The sequence below is a fragment of the Trichomonas vaginalis genome, chromosome III (assembly GCF_026262505.1).
Source record: "Trichomonas vaginalis G3 chromosome III, whole genome shotgun sequence".
Lineage (NCBI taxonomy): Eukaryota > Parabasalia > Trichomonadida > Trichomonadidae > Trichomonas > Trichomonas vaginalis.
This window is the reverse complement of record NC_067205.1, coordinates 2306310-2328784: the sequence shown is the minus strand read 5'-3', so window position 1 is coordinate 2328784 and position 22475 is coordinate 2306310. Positions and strand designations below refer to the sequence as shown.

Here is a 22475-nt window from a genome sequence, read left to right as displayed (position 1 = left end):
AAACATAGATGGCAAATATTATCCAAGAGAAGAATATTCTACAGTTGAGGATATGAGGTCATACAACTTGACATTAGATGCTATGAACTTTAACAACAACTTCACAACGACCATTAACCCTGAAATGCAAAGTTCTATTATGCCATATGTGAAAGTATGGACTCATACAGGAGGTCAAAAAACTCAATATACAAATGGAGACCGTTCAAATTTTGGCTTGGCATTCCATTTGCTGACTCAGAAGACTTTATGGGTGGTATTTCAAACTGTTGGTACAGTTCAAATACAATATACTGGTGACAGAGACGGTCCAGATGAACTGAGAGCAAAGAAGTTTACAAAAACCAATAGCACTTTTCACGGAAGATGCTCTTTTGAAGATTCGTTCGATGAAACCTGCTGGGCTCCTCAGATTGGCATAACGACAGCTTCCATCGAGCAGATTTTGGCAGCAGGTCAGTAAGTTGTTCTTGAACTGACTTCTCTCCGTCAAATATTGACAGTACGCCAGTTTTGACATAATATTGTAAGATAAACTTACCTTTAGAAATATCTGTAAGTTTTGTTGTTATATTTTTGTCAACGTCAAGAACTTTCACCATTTCAGTTATACCAACTTTCTTTGCTTTATGGAAAATATTTTTGGTTCAGCAAAGACTGCTATTCTATAACATTTACCATTGTTTGTATAAAGAACTATTCTGTCAATGTATTTGTATTGTTTGTGTGTGTAAACTTTGTTTGCTTCAATTCGAAGAGATATCCGAATACGTCCATCTTTTTATTCTAAGTAAAATGTCATTTCCGAAAAATAGAAGCGTGAGTGTTTCAAAAGGTTTAATGGCGGTGGCAGATGTGAAGTTAAATTCACCAACTCAAACAAACAGTCAAAGTGTTATTGTCAATGTCAAAGACAGAGATGTTGAAGTGGGGAAACCAACGAAGACGAAGATGGTATAACAATTGTTCCTGTAAAAGAACCAACATATCCTGAAGTTAGCAGAGACTTAAGTTCTGTTGCAGATATTCGAAACGACTACCAACAACTGAAAGACAAACTTCAAACTCAGGAGAAGATTTGTCAAGCTTTAGGTATAATGTTAAACTTGGTCGAACACAACCCTGTAAAAGTGAACTCATATGTCATTGCACCTCATGAAGTCTTGAAAGAACTATTGAAACTTTTGACAGAGGCAGACGATATAAACATCAAAGAATAGAACCCGACATTAGTTGCTGTGGTGTTTCATATAATGCCATTGACAAGATATACGTTATGAAAGGAGGTGAAACGTTGAACTTAAAATATAGTTTCCCAGACGTCATAAAAATATTTGACGACCACAACATTTCATTAAAATTTATTTGCTAAGTAAAATGTCAAAACTTCTTGAAAGATGTTTGAAGAAAAATAATATAGACTTTATTTCATGTAAAGGACTTTACACACTTTTGAACGATATGAAAGACCCTGTTTTGTTTGTTCGTGTAGACAAAGGAAAGTTCTATGTCTTTACAAAATATTTGAACTTCTTAGACAGAGAACTTCAAGAAACGCCATGTGAAAGTTTAGATGAAGTTCTTCTCCACTTTCAGAAAAACTTTTAAAATATATATAAATGGCAGAAGATATAATGGTTTATACTATTACGACTAAAACCCTGAGTCATATAATTCTATAACAACAAACTTACAAAGTCCTCAAGGACGGTATTGTAAACTAACTTTAAACACAATGACGACTAAGCCTGTTTTGCTCTTTTGACACCAGAAGACTTTATTGTTGTGAATGGTAAAAAATACTCCTTTGAAGATACTTACTCAGATATACCACCAACAGGTTTTGTTGACTTATTTAATACTTTAAGTACGGGTGTAACATGTGCTGCAACTAGAGCAGGTTTCATTATGTTTGGATGTCCGACTGAGTTTACTATAAACGAATATGAGCTATAAAAAAAACTTATATCTGGTTTTTACTACCAACAGTTTCCTATAACAGGAAAAGGTGTCATACAAGGAATGTCTATTCCATTGACATTAAGCACACCAATCTTATATATTGTTTCAAAACTTAGGTTCAAAGTGTTATTCGAATGTCGACAGAAACTATTATGACCAAAAGATACTTATGCGTATAAACAATACTTTCTCTGCTGGTTTGCCTATTGTTCATTCGAATGCAGAATTTTCAACCTTAGTGAACTCAAACACTTTGGCAAGTATAACGTTACATTAGTTGACGCAAACTTTGTTCCTGTAAAACTTTTTATGTCCTATGTATTTGTCAATGACGGCAGAAAGTTTCGAATTGGAAGATGCAACTGGTGAAAGTATTGTATTACAAGAACAACTTCAACAACAAATAGCTCAAGAACAACAAATGCAACAAATGCAACAACAAAGTCAAGAATAAAAAAAATATTTTTTTTATTTTTATAAAAAATGTACAGAATAGATGTTTCAGATTTTTATGACTTCCAAGCATTCAGAAATATGTGTCCATTTCGAGACTATAACAAAGCAGTCGAGAATTTGAAACGTTTAGTCATTTATGTCGACTCTGCCCAGCCAGAATGTTATGTTATGAAAGAATGGGATGTAGTCTTTAACAAACCTAAGCGACAATAGTTTCAGAACAAGAATGTAGACAGAAACTTAAGAAAATAAAAGTCGTACAAGTTGGCATGAAGATGTTAGATGCTTGGGATATCTTATTGTCAAACTTGAAGATTTTTCAGTTCGAGGTATAAAGTTCTATACACCTTCTCCAAACTTCTATTCTATCTTCACTGGATATAAATACGAACAAGTAGAATGGAAAGAAAATATTATAGAAGCTTGGTTAGACCATGTCAAAGAAATTATATGCAATGGAAACGAAAGAGTCTATGAGTATATCTTATGTTGGTTTGCAAACATCTTACAACATCCAAGTGCTAAAAATGAAACTGCTCTCATTATAATTGGAAAACAAGGAACTGGTAAGAACACATTCTTTACAGATATTTTGTGCAAACTGTTAGAGGGCTATTCGAATCCGAATATGACAAACTTAGAAAACATCTGTGGCAAGTTTAACTCCTCAATAGAGAATATGAAACTTATAGTTTGCAATGAACTTCAAAGTATAGATACAAACAAAGTTTTGAACTCAGATGCTTTGAAGAGTCTTATAACAGACAAAGTTGGAGTTGTTGAAAGAAAATATAAAGACCAAAGAGTTTGTGAAAATGTTGCAAACTTCATTATGGTTTCAAACAATGCTGTTCCGATGAAGTTAGAAAGTTCTGACAGAAGATATGTAGTTGTCAGAACGTCAGATTCTCATATGCAAGATACAGAATATTTTGACGACTTAGCAGAAACTTTGACATCTGACTTTTACAACCACTTGTTCTCATATTTTATGACATTAGATATTTCAAAGTTCAATCCAAGACAAATTCCACATACCGAAGAGAGACAAACATTGTTAGAAGCAAACAAGAGTGTATATGAACTGTTCATAGATGAAACTGACTTTGAGTGTTTAGATGAAAGGTCATTGTACGATTCGTATAAACAATATTGTCAAAATATGGTTATATGACAGCGTCTAAACGAACATTCTTGGCAAATGTCAAAAGTCTTTTAGACGTACAGAATGGTGTATATACAAAGAAAAATTTTTTATGAGTAAATTTAAAAAAAATATTTTTTTTTATCCGATAGAAAAGATGACGAAATTCATCTCAGTAAATAAGTACATGTCAGGACTTAAAGAAGAACTAGACCCATTCACATATTTGAATGTTTACTTCTACCATTTGAAAAGTCTTCATTCAGCAAAGTTTGGAAACATCGAACCAGTTAAGTTTGCTATTGTGACTAAAAACGGTGCGAAATTTGAAGACTTAGACATAGAAGGTTTGTTAGCAGTCAAAGAAATTTTGACAGAAGGTTTTCAAACCTTAAAGAAGGCAAAGCATACAAACTTGTTATACCTTATGAACCAAAGAAAGCAGACGACTATGAATATTATGAGTCTAAGATAGTTGAAGTTCAAGGTAAATTGGGTAAAAAGATTTTAGAGTCTAAGCCAGTGTTTACTCCTAAAGAGGAAGAGAACATTGACATTGACCCAGAAATGTTCTAAAAAAATAAAATTTTATTTTTACATGTCAAATTTCTTTTTCTCTGGAACTGGTTCAGGTTCTTTCTTCTCTTCTTCTACTTTCTTTCTTCTTTTCTTTTCTCTTCTTCTTTTCTGGTGGAGTTATGTCAAATTTCTCCGAACCATATTTATGTAAAAGTTCTTTGTCCTTTAATAGCTCATCTATTCTGTTTTCTATTTCATCTTCAAGAACAGCGCATGTGTCTTCTTTGCATTCTAAGAACTTTTGTTGGACTTCATCTTTCCAATCGGTGTCATCTCTGTCAACAAGTCTGTCATTGACAAATTTTAAGACTGCTCTGCTTAATGTTTTATGGTTCTTGTCATATTCCCAGAAACAGAACTTTAGAACAAATTCACCTTTTCTTGTTTACACTATGTTAAGATTTTATGGTCGACAGATGTTTGCTGTCGAAAAGTTTGTCTCGAATATAGATAGCGAAATCGCTAACATTTTCTAAAAGATAAAAATTTTAATTTTTCTAAAAAATATGTTAGAAAAAAAGTTTGCTGACATTGACAAGAAATTTGAGAATGTTTTAAACAAGAACAAGAGGAAGTTAGAAAATGCTCAGATAAAACCTATACATGACAAGTTCTTATTTGCTCAGAATGGTATAACAGGTCTAATTGCACCACCTGGGTCGGGTAAGACTTTCACTTATCTTAAAATGGCTGCACAACAACAAGAACTAGATGAGAAGAACCCATTCTATGAGTTAGTTGTCATTTGTAGTACTTCTGGTCAATTTGACCAAACCGTCAATTCGTTCAAAGATATTATAAAGAAGTCTAAGTTAGTATGTATAAAAGACTCTGAGTTGTTAGATTGGATAAAGAAGTACCAAAGAAGAGTTTTGAAGTATAATGCTATAAATGAGTATATAAATTCTAAGTTTAAAGACCCAAATGAGGAAATGCAGAGAATATTAGACAAACACACTTCAGAAACAAACAGAAAGAGATAGAATACATTTCGAAGAAATGCAATCTTACGATTGGAAGACTTACCCTCATAGATGTCTCTTATCTTAGATGACTTTGCTTTCTCATCCTTTGTTAAAGAACAGAGAACAAGACATGTGTCGAATTCTTAAGAAGCTCAGACACTTTAACATCTCAGTTGTCATTTGTGTACAGACAGCAAAGAGTTTAAGTAAGGATGTTAAAAGAATACTTACTGACATTATACTTTTCCCCGGATTGTCCGAAGACGATTTCATGGAACTTATGAAAGAGTCCATGGCAGGTAAGTTTGACAGACATGAACTATGGGAGAAGTACAAAGTCATACAAGACCCTCATACTTCTTTCAGAATTCATATCTACGCGAACAAAGTTCAAATTGTAAAAAGTCAAGCTTGAAAAATAAATGGTTCATCTACCCTACTTGTTTGAAGTTGTCAAAATACTCTGTTATTTTTTCCTTTAACAATGGCAATCTTCTTTGAAGGTAAGTATTGTACAACCTTTCATATCATAGTGTGTTTGAGGTAACGTATCTTGAACTATTTGTTTCACATCTTCATTCGGTGTCATTGAAATCGGTAAGTTTTCGCGATAGAACCAATTTCTGTCAGATTTGTAAATCTTAGCAAGGTCGTAAAAGCTTTTGTTGTTTCTTCTGACTAAATGCAACATAACCATATCTTTATCTTCTTCATTTTCCATCTCTTCAGTATAAATCATATACTTATAGTTCTTTTCCTTACCTTTTGGTACCGAACGTGGTATTCTTTTCTGAATGTTTTTTGTCTTTTGCTTCAATGACTTCATCTTTTGCTTCAATGACTTATCTTTTGCATGAAGTTTCTTTTCCATCTCTTCACGTTCTTGTCTATGAATTTCGTCAAGAAGTCTGTAAACATGCCATGCATAACGAGGCGAAGCCCACATTGCAACAGCATTTACAAGAAGTCTATGTACATAATATCCTCTTAAATTTATTGGCAAATTTTTACGATTTTCATGTGTTTTATGCAAGACCGAAAAAAGTCGGTCTAGAGAAATTTCACTCAAAAGTTCTTGTGTGCTTTGGTTTTTGAACCAGTCGTCTGCGTGTTTAGTGTCTGGAGCAAAACATGCTGTCAAAATACTTTGCATTTGGTACATATCGTCTTTGACCGAACGAATGAGACGTAACTGTTTGTTAAACTGTATGTACTCATATTCTTCATTTATAGCTTCATGAACGATAGCAGTTGTTGTGTTCTCTGATGTTGACATATCTGTCCTTACATACAAAATAAAAAAATAAATAAAAATAAAACTAACTTTATTTTTTCTATCTTAAGGAAATTCATGATTTTCATAGAGTTTTGGCGACTAAGGTTTCTTACGTACTCGCTGTGCTTCATGATTTTCATACGGAATCTCTTCTCTCGGTTTTCCGAGGGAAGCAATCTTATGCCATTTTACTCAGAATTTTGTGCTGAATTCAGCAAAAATATATTTTAGGGTAGAAGTGAGATCTCACCTGTTTTTTCACCTGTTTTTTTCACAACCGTTTTACATGGTAAACGTTATTTTTACATTATGACACGAAGTGAAGATTTGCACTTCGTCAAATTTTATAAAAAAATAGCGTTATTTTTACATTATGACACGAAGTGAACGTTTGCACTTCGTCAAAAAAATCCCTGAAATCATATCTTTTATACAAAAAAATACAAAAAAGTGTCATTTTTTTCATGTCAGAAGACTCGAAGGTGCAACACTTCCAAAATACCGACGAACTCAGAAGAGCAGCATGGCAGTATCTTCTTGACAACTTCTTTGAGTTCTCCAGGTACACCTTGGAAAATGCTGAAGAACTCCGACACAGAGAATTTGGAGAAATTGCACTCCAATACTACCTTGACAAACAAAGGGTAAACAAAGGGTAAATTAAGACTAAAAACTTAACGTTTAAAAAGTGACATTTTTATGAGCTCCGAGTCACCGAGAAAACTTGGTCAGATGTTAGCAGCTTACTTCCCTGAGGAGGATGGAAGCGTTACATACATAAGGTTCAAAAACAACGAACCTGGAATTGCGTACAAAATTCGCAATTACATGACCATGGAAGAGTACGAAAGGTTCCTACAAGAGAAACCAGCTCTAAACAACTCAGAAAAGAAAGAATAAAAAGTTTAACTCGTAATTGTTTATTTTTTTTTACTTGTATGGGCAAGCTGCAAGAATGAAGTCGACTATCTCAGTCTTTGTTTTGACGAGCTGGACGGCTCTTGCGAGTACGTCTGTTTTGCGGTCTCCAGCTGGTGTCTGACCTTCGTAATTGCGCATGTTCTTGAGAGCTCCAACTGTAAATGATTGTAGGATGAAGAGTCTCTCAGACTGCTTGAGGTAGTCTTCACGGTCACGAACCGAATCTGTGGTACGAGTCGAATCGGTCGATTTGAGGGAAGAGACTGAAAGCCTGTCGTCTTCCATAGGGGCTGTGGCATAATCTTTGCGTAAGCGGTTCAGACCTTCTTCGAACTCTTGGTCTCTCTTCGATTTGGATTGAGATTGGAATTGCTGGGGTGGAGCTTGCTGGAACATCCAAGGGTTGGGGAAGTAAGGCATAGGCTGAGGAGGGTAGTTCGGGAAGCCTTGTGGTGGGTAGTAACCTTGAGGTGGAAATTGGTAGTAAATCGGAGGTACTTGCTGGAACTGAGGTTGCTGAGGAGACTGTTGTGGTTCTTTAGGTTCTTCTGGTTTGGGAATGGACTGGGTTGGTGGGACGTCGGACATTCGTTTGTGGCTTAACCGTCGGACCACAACGATAAAAATCTCTGCTACTAGCAGTACTGCTACTGACAGTAGCAGTACTTTTACTGACAGTAGCAGTACTTTTTCTGACAGTAGCAGTACTTTTACTGACAGTAGCAGTACTTTTTCTGACAGTAGCAGTACTTTTTCTGACAGTAGCAGTACTTTTACTGACAGTAGCAGTACTTTTACTGACAGTAGCAATGGTCGAGGTCGAACCTACCGACGAGGCAATTTACCTAATTGAAATTAACGAGCTTGTTAAAGACTTCCTCAGGCAGAATGTAAAAGGCAAGCTTGTTAACGGTTGGATAACGGGAAGGGCTGCCTTGAATCTCGAGACTTCGTCTGGAATTCCAATTCAAATACCAGACGGGACAGCCTACGACGACATAAAGCAAGCAAAGAAAGAAGCTCTTCTCAATTCTTTGCAAAGCGTCCTTGGATACAACTTCCAAACAGAGAGAACCCTTTCCCAAGAATGAACCAAATTCTCAGGGGTCTCCTTCACTTCTCGGGTCAGCCGTTCTACATAACCTGTGAAGGCGACATCCAACCAGTTCAGTAAACCTTAACGTTTAGAGTAAAAACATTTTTTTCATTTTTTGAATGAAGCAAGTTAAATTCGTCCCACACCAATCTCAATGGACCGATGAAGAGTTTCAAGCCATAGTTGAAGACGTTGAGAACGACATAGACGGCGAACTTGAAGGAGCTCAAATCACAATTGCAACCAAAATTGCAGGTCAAGGAAACAGATAGCTCCACTTAAAGCTACCAAAGCTACTCTTGACCTCATGGATAGTTACCGTTTAGATGTCAAGAGTGAATAAGACAATTAAAATTAAAAACTTCTAAACTACGAAGCTATACTCCAAAAGTTAGCAGAAATGAGAAGACTTTACCAGAGCTACTTACATGTAAGGGACTTACCTTCAAGCAGTCCGACCAAGATGAATTTGTTGACATTGTCCCAATTTTGTCCGAAAGTCAGCTCAGATGTTTCGAACTGCTCCCAACATATCCGGAATATGAACGTTTGCCTGAACTCTTCCGCAATCTCAAAAAACGTTTTTTGGTTCTCATGTTCCAAACTTTTATCGGAAGAGATAACAAACGTCAGAAGAAGAACAAGATATTATTTTAAACTTGTTGTATGACAATAACTGTCATAACAAGCTTTTGAAGTAAAACCGCCATTCTCAAACCACTTCATTTTTTCGATGTCCGAACAAGCACCGAAGCCAAACTCAATGGCAGATGTCCTTTCAAGGTTGCCAGACAAACGCCCAGTTCAAATTCAAATTGCCCAATTGAACGCTCATCTGACAAACACCATTAAGACTCTCCAAAGTAGCTTATGGAAGAGATAACCAATCTCAAAGTCGAAAGTCCTCACGAACCAAGCTTCCAATAAGAAAGTCCTGAACGATTTCGCGGAAACCTTGCGCCAATACGACATAGAGAACCAAAACCTTGCCCGACTCATCTACCGTTTCTTCGAAGAGATAGACGCCATCTGGAAGGTACTCGGAAAGGACAGAACATGCAACACCGTACTTCGTGAACACAGAATTGCCGAAGGTATTATCAAAGAAGAGGAAGAAGAGGAAGAAGAAGAAGAAGAGAAACACGAAGAAAAGGAAGTTTGGGCAAACCCTTGTTGCCGATGACGCTTACGAAATTTCCCAACCCTACCCATACCAAATCCGCAACAAGGAGACAGGCAAGGTTCTTACCCCAGTCCTCAAACAACTTGGGACACTTGAACCTTAACCTTCGAATTACGGTTCAATTTCCATGGGAAGCTTGTCGGTATGCAATGGGTTCCAAAATCCAGACAAGAAGACGAAGGTCAGACACATTGACGGTGACAAGCTCAACAACCGTAAGGAGAACCTCGAGTGGTTCTAAGAGTAAAAAAATTTTATTTTAGGGGAAACCCCAAGTAAATTTAGGTGTTTATTTGGATAAGTATGTTAAATTAAGGGTAATTTGCAAAATTAGTTCCCGACCTTTGAATTGGGCTCTTTCGTTATCCCAGTTGCGTAGGAGGTCGTCCCAGAGGAGTTGGTAGAATTGCCAATCAAGGACGATTTGTTCTCCCAGGCATTGAGGAGTACTGCTCGTAGAGTTTCATGACCTCTGCCTTGCACCAGACAACCCTCTCCCTTGGAACGTAAGGCTTCTTCGAAGTGCTCGAATGCGATTGGCTGCTTGACCATCCGAAATGACACTTTTTGTCCGTTTGGTCAATGTTCGTGTCTCGTGCCATAGTCGACGAAAATACAGACAAACAGGTTATATATGAGTTTGAGACCAAGAATGGTGTAACTCGACCTGTCCGATTCAAAGACTCCGAGGGCGACCATGAAATTAAACGGAAATTAGCTAGGAAGGAATATAAAATGGACTGGTTGCCACCACCTCCACCTCCACCACCTTTACCTGTTCCTCAAGTAAATAAGCCTTCCCGTTCCCAAGAATTCCACATTTTAATTCAAATTCGAATAAAAATTTTTACTTCATGCAATGTTTTATTTCTGTGCCGTCTTCAAGTATGCCCCAGTACTTACGCTTGGAGAGGACATGAACTTCGGTGAAATTTTGTCCAATTTGAATTGACCATCTTCTACCGACTAAACCCATTTCAATGAGTTTGTTGTATCCTTCTTCGTTCGTCATGAGTGCGTCAATGTTCTCATAGTAAACCACAACTTTCGATTTGACTTCGGAGAAGAATTTGTTGTAGTTGTCAAGGACTGCCTTTGCGAACTGAGGGTAAGACCAATGTTCGACAATAGGTTTTAATGTGGTTACTAAGCCACTTTGACCTTGAGTGAATTCGTACTTCAAAACAAAAGGAGAAAACCTTTCAACAAAGTTGTCGACCTTCTCATAATGTTACTCTTCATTCTTGAGGTTTCTTAATGGAATATCCCCATGTCGAATTCATAAGCAATTTGAGTGTCATTGCAAGTTTGGGGTTTGAAGCTTTCTAATATCATACAGTTGTTGTATGACTTTTCCAACTGTATAGTTCCTTCCCGGAACTCACCATCTTCGTTTGGAATTCCAGTCGAATATATTGGACAAACCTCATGTACGCAGCGTTAAGGTCGACATAGTATATCTTTTCATCTGAGTCGAACTTGTCGCAACCAATTGGTCCAGTTTGTGGAAATTCAAGTGAGTCTCTTATCTTCTGAGAAACTTCTCCTGTTATCTCATAAACATCGTCGAAGCAACCTGTTTCATATAAAACCTTCTGACCTAACTCAGATGCTCTCCAATACAATTTGACGTCAATGGATGTCTCAATGGAAGTTTGTTTATAGCATCTTGAAGTTCTTGCAACCTCATTGGAAGTTCTTCTGGTTCAGGTTGGTATCCGAACAATCCAACTCCTTGTGGAATTATGTACTTCTTTTGTACTAGAACTTTGTCTGGAAAAACTTTTGGTCTTGCTAACAATGAAAAGTTTGTTTCGTCTTTTGGTACAAAAGTTTCTGTCAGCTTGTCATCTGGAATTGGTTCCAACAAACCTTTCTCGAAAAGAATGTTTTACAGCTCTGACAATGTTGCACTGCCTTTTCCCGAACAATGGGTTTGTAAGACTTTCGTTCAACATGAAGTGGTTGTGGACAATTACAATCTTCAACCATGGTAAATTGAACTCAACAACATAGTCGTCATGTGAAGAACCTTTAGCTGTAAGGTATGTTGACTCGGATATTGACATTGCCAACGGTGCAATTTTTGCCAATTGACCTCTGAGAATGTACCTTGTCTTACACATGACTCAAGATACTTCATCTTCTCATCTGTAACAAGACCAGAGTTCCTGAGACATGTAAGAATGCAAGGTTCGTTGAAATTGTTTCAATTGAATTGTAAATTCCATACCTTGTCAAGTCAATGTCAGACTTATTTATAACGGAAAGTATCCAGCATGTTTGTCTGACTGCTTGAGGGTTAGGTTGGTACCATTCGAACTTGACACTTGCAATTCCTTCAATTGCATTCAAAATGTCTGAGTCGGAGTCAACCATTTGTTCTCTCTTTGTAGTCTTGAAAGCGTCAAGAAGCATTGCATGTTGTGACATTGCCATTTGCATAGTAAATGTGACCATCCAAATCCGTTATGGTCAATCTGAGATTGTGTCCTTTCTTATTTCCGTCTTGAATTGCAGCAAGTACACCCATGAAGCCTTCTTTGTTCTTTCCTTCGTCAAAGTTTACTGTAAAGTTCGACCAGATGTAATTTGACTTCTAACTTCACGATACTTTTCATATGCATATCTTGTTCTTTCCATGGAGCATGTGTGTCTTCACCTTTCCTTTTTCCTTCTCAAAGGATTGCAATTGTTCGTCATGTTTCCAGTAGAATCTGGCAAAGCCGTCGTGCCCTTCAACTTGAGGTTCACTAACATCGAAAGGCATGTCCATAAGACGTTCTTCTTCTAACCTCTCTAGTCTGTTTGGATAATTGGCACGTGCTGTTTCCAAATCCATTTCGTAGCGAAGACCAGACATTTGTCATAGACTTTTATGGGTCTTCCCTTCCTATTTAAAATTCTTCGAAACTCTCCAACCATATCTTTGTAACTCTGCTTTATTCTAGCAGATTTCTATCCATTCTATATGGGGCATTTTTATAAAAATAAAAAAATATTTTTTTCTTTACTTTACATAACCGCCTGCTGCCATAAGTCTTTGACGCCAACCCATACCAGCTAATGAAGGTTGACTTGGTTTAGTTTCCAAACTAAACTTTGGTTTTGGTTTATCTTCAGTTTTTGGTTTTCTTCTTCTATCGGTTTTTCGTCACTTTTCGGTTCCTCTGACTTTACTTCACTTGCAGGAACAGTTGTTTGTCAACATCTTCATAAATATCATATGCCATTTGTTTTGTTTTCCTTTCAACTTTTTGTGTTTGTTGTAAAGTTTAGAATATTTCGACTCTAAGTCAATGAGATGTTCTATAATGAACTGTTGGTCAGTGAAGTAAACTTTTCCATCTGTTGTCTCGAAAGCTCCTTCAGACTTCAATATTTTATTTGTGAGAGTCTGTTTCTTTTTTGAGATACTTGCCGTTCCATTTTTATGAAAAGTGACTTTGTAGTTAGGGTTTGTATTTCCAGACCTGGCACTTTCTATTATTGAATTTTTCTCTTCATCTGTAAGTTCTTTGACAGGTTTTGACAATGTTCTGAACTTTTTGTTTGTGGTGTCAAATCTACCGTTTCAACTTCTTCGGTCATTTCATTCAGTAAAAAATTTTAGTTTGGTTTGTTTTCAACTGGTTGTTGTTGTTTTTTTAAGTCGTCTAAAACTTCCTGAGGTATAGGAAGAACTTGACAAACACGTTGTGTAACTGCTGGAAGCCGACAAATCCATCTTGAACCCATTTGTCTCAATGCTGTATTGTTCATTTCATCTCAGTAAAAAACTTTACATTCCCCACGTTTGAGGCGGTTGAGGTTGGTTATTGTTTACCCAACTGTTGTGCATGGTTATATCCTCTGTTAAAGAATCTTTCACCTTGGTCCATATAGTGTCCTGCTTGATTATAGTAGTCATTTGCTTTGTTATAATAGTTTCCTGCTTGTCTTCCTACATTGTCCATCCATCCTTGAACTTTTCCTCTTGTTTCAGGATTTGGAATAAGATTTGTTGCATCTCGTGCTACATCCCAACCTTTCTGTACAGTTTGTATAATAGGTTGTGCTTTCTCTTTAAGTATACCTAATGTACTCAAAATCTTCCTTCCAACTCCAAATACACCTCTGGCTATTGTTCCCACTGCGGGCAAAAATCTGGATGCAACTCCTGCTAATGCGCCAAATAAACCATTTCTTATAGGATAAAAAATGACGAATCCAAACAAGGACCCCTATGTTTCTAAAGCGACAAAGAAAGCACTCATGGTAAAAATCTTTAGTTCAACACCAAATGCTTGGTTTATGGATATCTTGGAAAACATTCCGAGGTATAGAGAAGATGGACCACCATACTGGCTAATATTTGTCGGTCAAAACACAAGATACTGTGAAGCCATACCATTATGGTCCAAAAATATTTTAGATGTGAAAACTGCTTTGACAATATTCGTTGACAAATACCATCCAACAAAACTGACATCTGACTGTGAAAGTTCTTTCAAATCAGATGATGTAAAAAACTATCTGCGTTCAAAAAATGTAAACCAATATTTCATTGTCGACCAAAACCATTCTGCTCTTGGTGTCATTGACGGTTGTATAAAAATGTTAAGAGACTTAAACCAACCACAAGGTGGTGAAGCAAATGAAATGTCATATGACGACAAATATAGACACTTCTCCATGGCAAAATGAGACAAGTTTTAAATATTTACAATAGCCGTAAAAAAAAGGTTTGGGAAACCACTCCCTGAAGAAATGAAAAACAACCCTGACTTAGAGAAAGACTATATATTTAATAATTTAGTCAAAAGAGACAAACAAGAAAGAATGCCGGGCTTCAAACTTCAGAAAGGTGACAAAGTAAAATAGAAATACCTAAACGCGACCCATATGAAAATACTATTGACTATGACAACAATGGGAACCCGACAGGTACTCACATTCGTGTTCGTAAAAATAGAAGAAAGTATACAAGAGAATATTATGAAGTTTTAGGCAAACATGGCAAAATGTACACACTGCAAGCAGAAGATAAAACGACTATTGTCAGACCTCGTTTCAAACTTGTCAAAGTTCAAGGTGGTATACTTTCAAAGACAGTTCCTAACAAATATAAGACAACTCCTGACGAATATGCTAAAGAAGTTGAAAATGACGACTAAGCATTTCTATACCATGCGTAAACTGTTCATGTAAGGTGGCATGTAGTCTTTACTTTGTCCCGTTGTTTGCGTATATCCCGAAACGCGATGTGTATGGTTTCCTCCTCCTCAGTGTTACTCCAGTACATCTATAGCAAACTTAACGTTGTCTTTAACTCATATATCCTTTACCTTTTGTCATTCCTGACCAATCCTAATATCTATGCTTATGCCAACCTGCTGAGATGTACTTAAATCTATGTAGTGACTGTGTGCAGGTAAATTTTCACCTGAAATCGTTTTACTTCCACCTGTTTCCTTTGAAGAGTTTGCACAATACAAAAACCTGTCGACTATTTGAGTCCAAGTTCCAAAACCCAGAACTGTTTCTGGTCTGGTAGAGTTCATTGACGTATAAATAGAGCCTATAGGATTATAATGTTTGAAGTATTTCTGTCTTTAATGTTTGAAGCTCTGTTTTGTCTGCTTTCTTGTCATATAAATCTTGAGCAGTGAATTTAATATTATATTCATCCTTCATGACATAAACATCTTTACCATCTAATGTTTCTCATCGTCGTTATGTCGTCATCCGATGTTAAACCTTGTGGAAAGTAGGAGGTTTACATATAATGCATCCCCCACCAGTTTCTTCAACCGTTCCTTCAATACTTTCTATAGCAACAGTTGTAAAACTTGTATGTGTATGGTTCTTATTTGCTTTCTTCTCTAACTCATCGTTAACATAAGTTTTATCTGCTTTAAGGTCTAAACATCCTGAAAACATCTCTGTATCGGCTTTAGTTTTTAAAATCTTCGATGTCCATTCATGGTACCAGTCAACCCTTTCTTTCATTTCGTTATCTTTTTCATCCACATATTCCTTATCCGCTTTCTTCTCTAACTTACTAGCCACATATTCCTTATCTGCTTTCTTTTCAAGGCTAACGTTTAAGTCTGTTATTTCAGATATAGAATGTGTATGAGTCTTTTTAGAATATTCGTTTTCAGCTCTTGTCACTTCACTTGACATTTTATTGTCAAATATGTTTTGTCTGCTAGTTCAGGATGAGTATGTTCTTTTGTTGCATAAGCATTGTTAGCTCTTTCTTCTTCTTTTGCTATTGCATCGTCTACATATTCTTTGTCAGCTTTGTTGTCAACATCTGCTTTCAAAAGAAGTTCATTTATAGGTTTTTCTCGTTTAAAGTTCCTTTTGTTGGATTTATACAGACAGTATGGTTCTTTTGTCTTGAAATAGAAACTCATCTGTCATTGGGTTTAATGTCAGTTTTAAGTTTCCTTCTTTCAATGACTCAGATATCTTAGAATAGTTTGAAAAGTTTGTTGTGTTCTTATTTAGAGCTTGCATAATGAGTTGTCGGTTGTGTTGTATTTCTCTTATGGAAGCAATATCTTTCGACATTTTTATTCTAGATAAAATATGCTTTCAATAGAAAAAGAAAATTCAAGAGTTGCTACAACTAAACCATTAGATGAACTTTTTACTAATGTCGGTCAAAAGTTTGAGACAGAGACGTAAAGCATGAAGGCTATCGTTTTGACTACCCATTAAGATGGTTAAGAGACCCATCTGTCACAAAAGCTATTGGCTTTCGTAGAATGAAGTTCATTTCAGAAGCCATACATGGTTTCCCATTTACGGTCGGTTTGAAGTTCGATACTATAACAAAGAGAAACGTATGTATGAGAAATTTGAACAGGGAAAACTTTTACAAGTTAGTTTGCTTGTAAACTTAGAAACAACTCTTCAAGCTTTTCAAGAAAAAATAAACGATATCTATATCGAATATGCAAACCAGTATAACATTGACGAGGGAGAGTACCATCTCGATATTATTTATGACAGGAAAAATGCAACTGTTAAAATCAATAAAATAGAAGACCTTGGAGAAAACGTTTATATTTCTACAAAATATAACAACTTGGCATGGTATAGATTTATGAGGATGTTAAATCAGCCTGCAGCATATCCAGTACACCAGACTTTTATGAAGTCGAAAACCCTAATGGAACATATGAAAATGTTTTCGACCCAGCTGCTATTATTGTTCATGCTTCATTTTCTGGCGCGCCAAAACTCTTTCTTATGCTTGGCAAATGACTTTTACGAAAAACCTACAAAGTTATACAAACCACCAAGTGGAAGTATTTCAGACTTTCAAGTATGGTTTACTACAGATGGAAGAAAAAGAATAATTCCATTATACCATGCGTTTTTACTTAGAACTTAGTTTCATATACAACTACTATCGAACGGTAAAAATATAATTTTTTAATACGGTTGAGGTGTTGGATTTGGTTGCCAACTAGACTGTGGTGCAGGTTCAGGCTGTTGTATAACAGGAGCTTGTTCTTCTGGTTCAGGGTCTTTAGGTATAATACCAACAAACTGACCTACTCTTTTACCAATATTTTTGACTCCGTTCCAAATTCCTCTTCCTACGGTTTTTATTCCATTCCATATACCTCTTCCAACATTTCGAAAGAAGTTTCCTATCTTACTGAAGAAACCCATTTTACTATATGTAAAAATCTAATGTCCGCCTAGTCTCTTACGTTTCCTGTTGAGTTCCATAGCATTCTTTAACTGGAGCTCATACATTCTGTTTCTCCTCTGGTAGAAAACATATTCTGGGTCAACTCCTGTGTTCGCGTCATCTGCATAAAGTTGTTTATATCCCACTTCAGGGTTTGTATAAAACTCTTTCCATCTCATATTTGCATACCATGGTGGCAAACCTAACGCAGCGTCATTTGACATGGCAGTTTGCATTTGTACATCTGTTGGCACTTGACCATAGTTTGCCATTGCAGTTTGTATTCTAACTTCATTTGGAATATTCTCTGGGTTTGGTTGTCCAGGTTGCTGTGCATTCGCTAAGTTCTGTGCGTCCATTTAATATTAGATAAAAATATCTCTTACGAGTACATATACTGAACATTTGCAGGCATTGGTTCATCTTCATATTCTCTATATCTTTCTGCCACGTCAAAGAATAAATGACACAATGGAAAAAACCTAAAACAAGTAGTCCTATTTCAAACCACATTTACTTACTAATAAAATTTCTTTATTGTGACACTTTCTCCAGTTTATAGGACCTCTCTCATATTCTATCTTGTCATATCTAAACTCATAGTCATGTATGTCCTCTAACCATCTCATAACGGTTTCCAAACCACTTTTATCGGATGTAAAGTAAAAGCATGGATGGTTATGTAAAACGTCTAAAGTTTCTAAAGAGTCTCTCAAAGTCCAGTCTACTTGGTATTGAAAATCCCATGTGTTATAGAACGGCGGGTCCACTATAAAGAAAACATTTTCCTTGTCTTTATATTTTTCATACAAATCTGTCCAATGACATCTCACAAACTCTATACCCTCAATATATTTTTCTATGTCCTCTTTGAAAACATTTGTATAGTTAAGATATAAAACTTTTGACATAAGTGTTTCAATGTCATGAACTCTTATAGAACCACTATATAATAGTCTAGCAGATATACTATCCCAGTCTATATATTCTGCTTTTTTCAAAACCTCTCTCACAATATTTTTCTTATCTAATGGTATACGTTCCATCTTACCTATAGGTATCTTTTCTTTTAACTCTTTCAATATATTGTTTGTGTCTGGAATATGTTTGAGACGGTCCATATAGTTGTCGAAGTCATTGCATATAATCTTTGAGTCTGGGAATATTGTATGGCACAAATGGGATATATAGAAACTTCCACCGAACAAATCTACAAATGTTAGACCATTCGGTAGTTTCTTAAGTTCTCTCAATATAATATCTTTACATCTACTCTTATTTCCAAAGAACGGTAACGGTGGTTTTGTAAAATTCATTTATATATAATAATAAAAATGTTTTTACCCGAAAAGTGACAGAAAAGTGACAAAGCATGAAAACATATATAATTTGTGAAAAGCGACACATTATATAATGTTTTCGACCCAGAAGAAGGCTTCTTCCCAGAAGCAATGGAGGAAGAAGAAGAGTCCTCCGAATTCACACCAGAAGACTAACAATTTTCCGAATAAAAACTTCATTTATACTAAACATCTTCGGGGCTAGAGGGCACGAAGTGCCTGGAAGCCCCACTACCTTTTTTTTTCTTGTAGATGATACCAGAAACAAAATTTTCCTCTGAAAAAATTTTATCCCAAGGACCATTTTTGAAAAGGTCTGGCTGTCAGAAAATTACGTAAAGTATGGGGGTATATCATAAACTAATAGTATCACTAGTTTTGACATATATGGTCTATATGCATCAATTCATGCGTTGAGAAGAGAAATCCTTAGCTCAGATTAACCAAAAACGTTAAGTTGTCACTTTTTTGTAAAGGGAATGGATTCTGAAATATCATCTACATCAAAAAAACCACAAGGGTATGACGACATTCGCGCAATTTTTCTTAACACAATTGCTGCTCAAGTGATGCACAAAGCATCTATTCAGTTAAAAGAAAGTCACGCAGTTGTAATTCGCGATACTCCAGAATTAATTTCTGGCGCTCAATTCGTTAGCAACTTTTTAATGAAAAATGGAATGGAGAAAACATTATTCACAGCGAAATTAGAGTCAGGAGGTAAAGTTTCCAGTCAAAAAGAAATGTATCCACTTCAAAGAACATTTAAATTTAATCCGAATTTAGACTTTTTCGTTCAACTCATCGGCAGCACTCGCCCTACAATCGCTCGCAAAATAATGCCAAAAGAATACAAAGAATATCAAGATTCTTTATCAGGAGAAAATCAAGACGTATCAGAAGCAAAAGACTTACGCAAAAAGAATGGGCATAGCCATAGCCATGCTCACCACAACCAAATTGCCGCTAGAGACGTTAATTTGCAATCTTCAAGCCATTCTCATTCTCACAAACACTCGCACAAAGATCACAGACCAAAACATTACGAGCCAATTGGTGGAATTAATCAAAAACCATCATTGGAAGAAAGAATGAGAAATATTTTGAAGCCAACATGGAAACCACAACAAGATACATCATTTACATCGCTTGGAATTAAGTCACGCGACATAGGCAAGCCGTATTTCGCTTACGATACTGAAGCATTTCGCCAAGGCTACGGAAAGAAGAAAGGAAAGATCCAAAATAAGCCAGAAGATGACGACCAAATCGTTATACAGCCTCCAAAAGCTAAATCATCCACTGCATCTAAGAAACAACAGCAACCAACTCCAATTGAACAAAATCAGAAAACTCCATCAAGGAAAGAGTCCAAAGTTGAACCTACACCATCAGCAGTTACTTATAATCTACCAGAAGAAGAGGAATTTGCTGAAGAGGAAGAAATTCAAAATGAAATCGAAGAAAAAGAGCCAGAAAAGGAAGAAAACGAAGAGGAAGAAGAGGAGGAAGAGGATGATGAAGAAGAGGAAATTATTATCGAGGAAGAGGAAGAAGATGCTGCAGGTGAAGAGTAAAAAATGCAAAATTGTAATTTGTTATGTAAACCTTTCAAAAAAATAATGAAAATCTTTTGTCACTTTTTAATTCATTTATCAAGAAATGACAAATTCAGATAAATCACCTAAGAAGTCCGAATTTGATAATGTAAACGGATTCGAAACAGAAGACCAAAGAACAGTTCTTCAATTTGCACAAGATATTGAGAAATATCTTGAAAAACACGGAGATAATAAGTTGACATCAAAACGAAATTTAATTGCTGCAAAGAATGCACTCGAAAGGTGTAATTTACCTCTTACATCAATTGTTTTTCATCAAGAAGTTCGAAGACAACTAGATAACGGTTCTGATAATGTAGTCGAACTCGAAATATCACCACCAGTATCAATTACAATTGCAGAACTTCGTAATTTATATACATCTGTTAGTGCTCAATGTGATATGGATAAAGAATTATTGAAAAAATTAAAATCGAAATATACATCAAATCTAAAAGAAATTCGATCAGAACTAGAGGATATATCACAAAAACACAAGGAATACAAACAGAGACAAACAAAAAAGAGATTGGATAAGTTAGAAGAACTTCTTAGGAAAACAATTTAGAGATCAATTTAACCAGACTAGTTATGGATCTCATAATTTGTTATAAGTTCACTTACAAATTGATATTCAATATTTTTTATATATATTTTGGAAAGAATTTACCATGTTAAATGTTATAGATTAGTCATATTTCAGTTTTTACAAAGATATTTCCTTAAGATTTTATCTATTGCTTGTTATCGAAATTGATTAGATATTAACATTTATATTAGTTCTGATTCACACGGACATTAATCGAGATATCCTCATGCATATAAAATTTTGGAATTCAATAATTGAGTTGTTTGTTATGGACAAAAATTGTTTATTAGTAAGGCATTTAAACTACCAATCTCTCCGAAACAGCTTGCCCAAGCATAGCTTTATTGGATAATCTTCGTTACGCTACCTCATATAAAACAAAATCATTTTGGATTTTTTATAAAAAAAAAACTTTTTTCTATTTAAATATAGTAGCTATATTTGATTATGAGGAAATTTATACAAATTATGTAATTAAATTTTTAAATGTTGACGTTTTTAACTTATCATTATTCTAAATTTAATCTGAACCATGACAATCTTTTTCCGAAAGTCAAATATGCTGGAAATGTAACGATCACTGATAATGATTATTGGCGTCAATACAGAATTTGTTTTCCTCCATTCAATTGGTCAAAGCCAAATGGCCTTACAAAAGAAACAGAGAAACTCTTTTGGAGTCAACCCGAAAATTGGCGCCATTTTAAAGACACAAATAGTTCAAATCATTGCGGCGTAGTTAGAATAGTCGTCAATGGAATCGTTAGCAATCCATTTCCACATCTTACTAATCAAACACATTTCAAAAATGCCATTTTCCCTCCAAAAAAATCATCAAATACTGATTATAATCAATTGATTGTTTTAATTGGACATTGGGGTTACTATTTTCAACATTTCTTCGACAACATTGGCCCTCAGATCAGCATGATTCGCCATATTCTTGGCGAAGATACAATAAATTACCCTGTTGCTGTTGAAACGAGTAATTTATTCCCAGTTGTCGATACTCTATGGGAACGATTACCATTTGACCGAATCATAAAAACGTCACAGGGCAGCATTCTGTCCGCAGATCAGCTAATTTACATAGAATCATGTCCAATGGTTCACCCTGTATTCTTTAAGGATCTTAGGGAGATGTTAAATATACCAGAGAACGATGTAGAATACGTAATATACTGCCAAAGAAAGAAAACTACATCATATTATAACCAAAGATTCATTTTGAACGAAGAAGCTGTACATAAAATGCTTAAAAAGATGTATGGATCCAAACTAATAACGTTTGACCACAAAAGATATAACTTAGAACAAACAATTGAGTTATTTTCCAAAGCGAAACTGATCATTGGCCCTCATGGAGGCGCTCTTTATAACCAGTTCTATGCAAACACCAAAACTGTTGTAGTTGAGATAATGCCAGTGAAGTCAAACGGACTTTATCCAGATCAATCTTCTTTTAAGGAAGTTCCTTCTTTCGCACATATGTCTATTTGGTCAAATACACAGCTAATTGGTCAAAAGTTCTACAGATATTATTCAGTAACAGATACTTCAAATTTCAAAATTAATATTACAGATTTTAGACAATTTTTGAGAAAGGTTAACAAAGAGATAGAAGATAATGAGAACAAACTCGAAGAACTGTAATTTATTATTGTTAT

At 35.6% G+C, this 22475-nt stretch overlaps 9 protein-coding genes and 4 pseudogenes across 13 annotated transcripts, besides 1 other annotated feature; 8 read left to right on the top strand and 5 right to left on the bottom strand.

Moving 5' to 3' along the window:
* Positions 1-15708: part of a mobile genetic element that runs on past the window's edge.
* Positions 841-1372, top strand: TVAGG3_0626370 (annotated as a pseudogene). Its single transcript has one exon. A coding segment is annotated over exon 1 (532 nt).
* On the top strand, positions 2688-3558 carry TVAGG3_0626360 (annotated as a pseudogene). The gene has a single exon. A coding segment is annotated over exon 1 (871 nt).
* TVAGG3_0626350 lies at positions 4648-5521 on the top strand (annotated as a pseudogene). Its single transcript has one exon. A coding segment is annotated over exon 1 (874 nt).
* Positions 5801-6382, bottom strand: TVAGG3_0626340 (KilA, N-terminal/APSES-type HTH, DNA-binding family; the record flags this gene model as incomplete). Its single annotated transcript, XM_051240582.1, has 1 exon — positions 5801-6382. A coding segment is annotated over one exon (582 nt), but the record flags the coding sequence as incomplete, so codon positions are not given.
* Positions 7082-7282, top strand: TVAGG3_0626330 (uncharacterized protein; the record flags this gene model as incomplete). Its single annotated transcript, XM_051240581.1, has 1 exon — positions 7082-7282. The coding sequence occupies one exon, from the start codon at positions 7082-7084 to the stop codon at positions 7280-7282; it is 201 nt and encodes a 66-aa protein (XP_051087168.1).
* On the bottom strand, positions 7313-7891 carry TVAGG3_0626320 (uncharacterized protein; the record flags this gene model as incomplete). Its single annotated transcript, XM_051240580.1, has 1 exon — positions 7313-7891. The coding sequence occupies one exon, from the start codon at positions 7889-7891 to the stop codon at positions 7313-7315; it is 579 nt and encodes a 192-aa protein (XP_051087167.1).
* Positions 9133-9823, top strand: TVAGG3_0626310 (annotated as a pseudogene). Its single transcript has one exon. A coding segment is annotated over exon 1 (691 nt).
* A 1305-nt stretch (positions 15709-17013) lies between the features above and the next one.
* Positions 17014-17256, bottom strand: TVAGG3_0626290 (serine threonine-protein phosphatase family; the record flags this gene model as incomplete). The annotated part of the gene is made up of 1 exon (XM_051240579.1): positions 17014-17256. One exon carries the CDS (start codon positions 17254-17256, stop codon positions 17014-17016), a length of 243 nt encoding a protein of 80 aa, XP_051087166.1.
* Positions 17257-17274: 18 nt separating this feature from the next.
* On the bottom strand, positions 17275-17637 carry TVAGG3_0626280 (uncharacterized protein; the record flags this gene model as incomplete). Its single annotated transcript, XM_051240578.1, has 1 exon — positions 17275-17637. One exon carries the CDS (start codon positions 17635-17637, stop codon positions 17275-17277), a length of 363 nt encoding a protein of 120 aa, XP_051087165.1.
* A 138-nt stretch (positions 17638-17775) lies between these two features.
* On the bottom strand, positions 17776-18594 carry TVAGG3_0626270 (phage tail repeat-like family; the record flags this gene model as incomplete). Its single annotated transcript, XM_051240577.1, has 1 exon — positions 17776-18594. The coding sequence occupies one exon, from the start codon at positions 18592-18594 to the stop codon at positions 17776-17778; it is 819 nt and encodes a 272-aa protein (XP_051087164.1).
* Positions 18595-19097: 503 nt separating this feature from the next.
* TVAGG3_0626260 (uncharacterized protein) lies at positions 19098-20195 on the top strand (the record flags this gene model as incomplete). The annotated part of the gene is made up of 1 exon (XM_001300125.1): positions 19098-20195. The coding sequence occupies one exon, from the start codon at positions 19098-19100 to the stop codon at positions 20193-20195; it is 1098 nt and encodes a 365-aa protein (XP_001300126.1).
* An 85-nt stretch (positions 20196-20280) lies between these two features.
* On the top strand, positions 20281-20787 carry TVAGG3_0626250 (uncharacterized protein; the record flags this gene model as incomplete). The annotated part of the gene is made up of 1 exon (XM_001300126.1): positions 20281-20787. One exon carries the CDS (start codon positions 20281-20283, stop codon positions 20785-20787), a length of 507 nt encoding a protein of 168 aa, XP_001300127.1.
* Positions 20788-21294: 507 nt separating this feature from the next.
* TVAGG3_0626240 (glycosyltransferase family) lies at positions 21295-22461 on the top strand (the record flags this gene model as incomplete). Its single annotated transcript, XM_001300127.1, has 1 exon — positions 21295-22461. The coding sequence occupies one exon, from the start codon at positions 21295-21297 to the stop codon at positions 22459-22461; it is 1167 nt and encodes a 388-aa protein (XP_001300128.1).
* Positions 22462-22475: the final 14 nt, after the last annotated feature.